We start from the raw sequence: 7321 nt of genomic DNA, 5'->3' as shown, positions 1-7321 counted from the left end.
ATAACAGAGACCAATTATTTATTATGAAGGGGTCTTTCTAAAAAATTCTGGCCTTTAGATTTCTGATCCTTACTTTACGATTTTTGGGGTAGCTATATGTTACTATTTTACACCCAAACCTGTTTCAGCCTCTATTGCCTCTGCTGTTGTGCTCTTCATCACTGCTGGATGTGGATATGATAAGGGCCCTGCTCAATCCCCTACAAAGAATTGTATCCTTCTCAATACAGGCAGCAAAGTCCACTTGTATGTCACGGAGAATAGAGAGGTAGAAGTCAACCAGTTGCTCTGGTCTCCAGGGCAAGTTTGTTTTGCACTGAATGGTGAAACATGCACATGCTGCCCTAGTTACATGTATTTTTGCCCTGTTTTAAGTCCTGCTGGAAAGTGTTGCAAATGACAGTGGTTTTGTGCATATAGTACAATGCTTAGACAGCAGAAGTCATGTAAATGGGAGCCAAGCATTCAAGGGCCACCCCATTTTGATCCTGTTGGTTTTTCTGTGCACTCTGCTTCAGCTACCCTCATGCTTTTTCTTCTCCTGTTTGTGGCTGTGCTGTTCATGGCCTCAACCCAATAAATTGGTGGTCATCTACCACGTTTTCCTTCTCCTGACCTGAATCAGTCTCACATTAAAAACAAGGAGGAGGCACATCTTTTTCTACAAGCTTCTGGACCCCCTCTTCAAACATGACCTGAGAAGGAGACACTGACACGTCCTGCTGTTCTGTTAGATGGTCTTCCTCTGGTTGTTTCATGTCTTCTATCAGGAGATAATATGTGTTTGGGAGGAAGAGTAGGTGGTATGAGTTGACCCATCCTGGGTCATAGATTCGATGCTGGGTCATAGGCTCTATGACATCTGTAAGAAAGCACCACACGGCAATGATAGTCATGCTTGTACTTTTGCAATCTGTATAGCCCTAGTACAGCTTGTTTGTGTTGGAGGTGAGTGAAGAGCTCTGGTGCCCTTTTTTCCCTTAATTAGTGGAATAAGAAAGTGGACAGTATTTTTTTCCTTGGAATTAAATGAGAATCAAATCCTTGCTTAGAAATGTAGACACTGCAACTGGAAGTAACTAAGGTATACACATCTAGATATTTTTGAATTTTTGGAAAGTGAAATGAACAACAGCGACTTAGCTGGCTTTGTGTCATCCAAATGTGGAATCCAGTCTCTGGTGACAAATGCATACACTATCTTTGAGTTTTTGGAGGGATGAAAGAAACAATGGTGACCAAATTTTTTTTGTGTCACATAAATGTGGAATCAAATCTCTGTTTCACAATTTGCCCACTATTATTGAAAGTAACTTATACACCTCCTTTGAATTTTGACGGATAAAATATGGTGCCTAATTTTACTTTGAGTTACCCAAATGTAGAATCAAAACCCTTTTCATGAATATATACATACTGTGAAGCTGAAAAGAATGCAGACTAATTTGCAATGGTTATACCCGAGTGTGAAATATGCAAATAGCAGACAACTGTCAGCCCTAACATAGGTGCCAATATACAGAGCAGTAAAAAAAAATTGTTCAGAATATTCCTCAGCACTGCAACAGTAACCTGACTCTACAGATCAGTAACAGTCCAGGGTGAAACAGCCAGCCAGCAGTGATTTTCAAGCTTTTAGATCCCCTCTTTTACACAATTTCCAGCACACAAATGGCAGCTACACCTTTCCTCAGCTTTGGGTGGGATCATGTTATGCAGGTGTCCTATAAGACATTTGGCCAGGATGCCAAAACATATTTTCTACAGCCCCTTTCACCTGCTGAGCTAGTCAATGGTGCACTCGGGAATTGTAGGATGGCCAGCCTTTTAAGGCAACTTTTGAGTTCAAATATTGCACTGTGCAGGTACAGCCAATGAGAAATGAATGTGCAACTCCCTGGCTGAACACCTTTAACTAGGTGATATTCTTCATAATGGCCGTGTTCCACCCATGTCCTCCCTCCATCCTCGTATAGGGAGTAGGATGTCCTCTTGGTATACATATTGACAAATACATTTATACATTTCCTCGTTCTCAGACCTCTCTGTTTTATACAGAGGCCTGACTGGGTTTGAGTCACTGTTAAGGTCGCCCACTCCTCCCACTCATGTCATTTCCATACTTTATGAACTACTCACTCAGGATGCTACTGCAGATATCCCTACATATACACATTACTGGGAATCTAAGTTGGGCACACCAGTTACGGCAGATGATTGGGAGAAATCCTTTACTCTTACACACAAACTTACTCACACCTGCAGAGCTCAAGAAACCAATTATAAGATCTTGTCCTGGTGGTACCTTTGTCCACCACTGGACACCACTTTGGATCACCACCGTATATCCCCAGCACACTCAGACAGATGTTGGCGTTGCTTTACTCAGAGAAGTTCGATGTTTCCTGTATGGTGGGAGTGTCCGGCCATCTGCTGTTTCTGTGAAACTATTATTAAGTTGTATAATGATTGTACGGGCTCTGATGTTTGCAATAGTTCCAAAGTGACTCTTTTGTCTATGATCCCAGGTTCCATTAAATCCACAAAGCTTGACATACTTCGTCACTTTCTTACCACTGCCAGGGTTCTTATACCTAGGTATTGGAAGCAAGTGACGATTCTGTCTATTAAGGCTTGGTTCACGGAAGTTGAAAAAGTGCGATACATGGAACATTTCATCGCAGAAGATGACGACAGGTTGGAACAGTTTAAGATGACTCGGATGGCAATTTCTTATTTACCTCATATAATTGGAGATTTATTTGCCTTCGAGCTTACGGGTTATATGTGCATTGAACCTTGAGACATTACCTGTCTTATTCATTTTAAATTACTTCCTACTCCCCCCCACCCTGCCTCCCTCCCCCTCCATCTTTTTCCCTGACCCTATTCCCCTGCTTGTTTTTTTGTTTGTCACGTGTTTATTTTTATATGGGTACCAATTGTATTCCTATATTGGCATATATGTGTTGTTTCTCTGTTATTTTTGGCACATGAGCGGTGTGACACTGCTGGCCCACTGCCCATTCACAAATATGTGTCAGGGGTACCATGTGGGTCCCCTCTCCATTATGAATATTCTTTTGTTGTTTAAGTTCTGTATGCCATAAATACAAGAATGGTTCATGAACCTTTTCCTGGTTTAACTGTGTTGCTTTTTGTAGTTTGTCTTTTGTATGTTATTCTGCATGTTTAAAACCAATAAAATTACGGTATATTTAAAAAAATGTAGCCCCTTTTAACAGGGAAGCAAGATTTATTTAGCCTTGTGGGCCCAAGTGCTTTCTTAACCAAAAAATTATATGTTTAACATGCTTTTCAGTGAATAATATATTAAACTGGATTACATTATCTGTTTTCAAGTTTTAACACTGAGATAGGTCGCAGTTTAGTGTTGGGTCTGTCTCTTTTCAAAGTGTGTTTGAATCAATGTTGCCCTTTTCTTTTTCCAGTATAGTGCTTTTCAAATTTTTCACATTTTTAGTTTTTCAGTTACCACTTCACTGAAGCATGTAGAACCAGACTGGGTGGTTGATTGACCATGATTTAATGCTGACAATTGGGATGAGAGATTTTGAAATTTCCCTTTACCTCCCTATCCAGTAAAGGAGTGCTCATTGCCTAAATTTCATACTTGCTAGCCTTTCTAGGAGGTTTCCTGCTGGGGTCGCTGTATATTGTTGCCAGCCTCAAGCTGTTTTTTTTATTTCTAGTTGTGTCTTGTGATTGAATCTTTCCAAAAGGAAATGGTTTATTTAATTTGTTTCTTAACTTACAAAGAAACCCCTGTCCCCTAATGTGTCTTTTTGTTTTTAGGGGTTGGTGAAACCTTAGGTAGTAATTGTTGCCATTAGAAGGCTATTGAGTCTTTTTATACCCAGAAACATTATTTTGAAATTGAAAACGTCTTCTTTATCTATTCTGACAGCTTGGAAGGTCCTTGTTAATTCCTCCTCAACCTTTTACAAGACCACGTATGCTAGTAGTGGACAAATCAGGAAATTTTAGGGTTAGACAGAGTTTGTGTGTACCCTAATATCAGTAGTGGAAACATGCTACTTTTGGATTTTTTTTTTTTACCATGATGTAAGTGCTGATTTGATTTGCTCTTTACTGTAATGACACTTGTGTAAAGTTTGAGCTGCCATGTAGATACTTTTTTTTTTTTTTTTTTGGTACTACTCATTCTCTGATCAGTTGCATTTTGTATCAGTGTTTTTCATTGATTTTATTCATTTATCTCTTTTGCTTTTATTTTATTTTTTCGTATTTGTATTTTTTATGTAAACTATTTTTGAACCTGTTACATTTTGTATAATTCTTAAATGTTTAAAACTGTCGATAAAAGGAAAAAAGTTTTAAGCTATATCATTTTCAACTACAGAGTACATGATAACCTAATGATAATATAAGGATAGCTTTACTGAAAAATACAGAGGTATTACTGCTGCTACCTTGCCATCATACTGATTCAATTACTTTCAGTGTCACTTACCCACACCAAGTATGCGGATCACGAATGCTGCCTTCTCTCTCGCATTCTAATTCACATGTCATAAATTCAGATAGAATTTAAAAACCACAAACACCCAGACTATGAATTAATTTACATGGAGGTCAGCTAGGTCAGCTGTCCCTTTTTCTTTAAATTAAAATGTATGCAAAAGTACATTTTTTAGTTTTGGATAAAGTAATAAAAACGTTGGGGCTTTTAACTCTTCTCTACTCTATTTGAAACAAAAAAAAAATACTTTAAATTTCAACTTTAAGAAGATCAGGTGCTAAAATATAAATACATTCCATGTATTCTTTGCTGCTTAACATGTGGGCAGAACCTGATAAGGTCCTACACTCACAATAACATTATGATCAATATGCAATTGTTTTCATATCAATCTTTACATCCTATTTGCTATAAAGAAGTTGTATGAAATGTATATATGGATTCCTTACAAAGGTAGACATCGACATTTTATTTTAGTAATTACATTTATTACAACATTAGAAACAAAATTGTATTTAACGTTAGTGATGGCATTAAAATTATATGCTTGAGTTGTGTATGGGTCCATACTTATAAAGGCCGTAATAAAATCATTTAACAACAGAGTACAATATATTAATACAAGAACTATTGTGTGAACTCAGACAATTCCAAGTATAAATATTTTATATAAAATCGTTATTCACCAGACTGCCTCTAACAATGTGTTTTAGAAATGTGCACAATGCATCAGGGAATACACTGTACATCTGTGTATATACTGCTGGCATAAACAGTGAAATCCTTCCATTGGGAGTAATAGAGAATATTGTGGGCTGCAGTGTCCATGTGGACCAACGCTGAAACCCATTTTGAACTTGGCACTATAGTGTGAACCGATAACTTATGTGAGTGTCCATATAAACACACCTGTATACGCACCAAAGTGAAATACCAAAGTTAAAGCACATTCTGTTAAATGCTAAATACATTTTTTTTATATCGCAAATGTTTAATCCTATAAAAAAAATGAAATAAAAAACACAACAAACAATACAGTTGTAATAAATTACTTTGTGTAGCACCCTAACTGTTAATAGGGTTTATTAGGGAGGTGGCAGCTGCTGATGTTTGTTTCTCAGCAATCTTTTCTCGAACCATATGCTCATACAGTTGTGCCAAGTCTTCTCTGGGATCCATTTCACAGCCAGCCTCTTTCACCCAGTAGACATCCACTAATCCACCTGAATAGGCATCTCTGTGGCCTGCATGGCACACTGCTGTTCTAGCTAGTTGGCGGGCCTCCTCTTCCTTCATCCCAGGTTTGTAGCCCTGATCTATAATGCTGTATGCATATGGAGAGCCTGATCCAACTGAGATGATTTCTGAGCTGAGACGGGTTCCATCATTGTATACATAACAGATGCAAGGGCCATTCCTGTCCCATCCACATAGTGTAACAGCAGCACAGACATCTGTTCCACGAAATGGCATCATTAGGGCACTCAACAGTCTAGCTGCTCCTCGAACGCTTGGCATATACCCATTCCGCAACTGGTAAAGCCTGCATTCTCTGGTCAAAGCTCGTTCAAAGAACTGGCAATCAGCAGCACTGCCAGAAGTGGTGGCCAACAAATGACTGTGGATAAGAAATGCTTTGCGGCTGTCAGGACTGCTGACAGAATTTCCAGCAGAGGCACGTGAGTCTGTTGCCACTGCCACACCATTTGCATACAGAAAGGCGAGGGTGGTTGTGCCATGTGCTGGTGGTGGGGGACCAGAGCTGCGATGGTGAGATGAAAAAAAGTCATAAGCTCTCTGAAGTAGACAAGAAGCATGTGAAAAAATTACATTTGGATAGAAGCGGTGGTTGTTTCTTGTTGGATGAACTGAAGAGTCTCTATCCCAGCCACATACATTCTGCAAAGCCATTTTATGTATAAAACCCTTCAAGCAGTGATTATTTGTATGCTTTACTCCCTCCGCTTCAATGGACTAGGCAGGAAAATCTAAGAATAGCATTGCATTCCTTTATAAAAACAAATGAATATAAATAGTACAGTATTACAAAGCAGCATACGGTTTTATGCATCATAGGCTGTTTAATGACACAAAACACTTAACGAAAGTAATTTGAAACAGTTCAATACATTTTAGACACCCCTCCATTCTCCTTGACATAAGATACCTAGAGATAAGGTTTGGGACCAAGCTTTTTCAGGTGGAAACAGAAAATAACATGGTAAATGAGAAGGAGCATCATGATGCTTTAAAAAAGCATGACAAAAAGTCATTGCTCTCCATACAAATACACAATTCACTACATTGGGCTAATGGGTTACATTAATTTTTTGCACAATAACTGTATAGCAAAATTTGGTCCGATGTCCTCCCCTAACATTGTATATCTGCATGCTATGCATGATATAGGTTTCGCCTTTATTCAAAAGATTTTTTTAGTAAAATTAGTTAGCAATATTAAGAGGAACCCTGGTATAGCCTTTTGTCCAGATTCCTCTGCAGGATGCTGCCATTTTTTTTTGGCCATCTTGGTTGGAAGGGCCGGGATGACATGGCTCCCATGCAGATGCTCAGGAGTTCATTCATTCCTGGAAAGCAGGGGGGAAGCAGTGATTTGACAGGTAAACTGAGTGATCAGGTGGGAAAGAATGTTTATTGAAGAAGGGACATCAACCCTTGTTGTCTTTCCCACCAAAGCACACCCTAAGAAAGCTTGCGGTGTTGGTCCACAACCTTCCCTAGACCAAGGAAAATGTTCTTTCTGGAGCTGTGTTTACACATGAACATACCTATTAAATATCTGAACATACCAAACTC

At 38.8% G+C, this 7321-nt stretch overlaps 1 protein-coding gene across 1 annotated transcript; it reads right to left on the bottom strand.

Annotated features, from left to right (window-relative positions):
• Nucleotides 1–5510: 5510 nt before the first annotated feature.
• LOC140332652 (proteasome subunit beta type-11-like) lies at nt 5511–6415 on the bottom strand. Its single transcript, XM_072413844.1, has one exon. The coding sequence runs from the start codon at nt 6413–6415 to the stop codon at nt 5570–5572; it is 846 nt and encodes a 281-aa protein (XP_072269945.1). The 3' UTR covers nt 5511–5569.
• Between the last annotated feature and the right edge of the window lie 906 nt (nt 6416–7321).

The sequence above is a fragment of the Pyxicephalus adspersus genome, chromosome 6 (genome assembly GCF_032062135.1).
Source record: "Pyxicephalus adspersus chromosome 6, UCB_Pads_2.0, whole genome shotgun sequence".
Lineage (NCBI taxonomy): Eukaryota > Metazoa > Chordata > Amphibia > Anura > Pyxicephalidae > Pyxicephalus > Pyxicephalus adspersus.
This window is presented reverse-complemented; position numbering and strand designations above follow the sequence as displayed.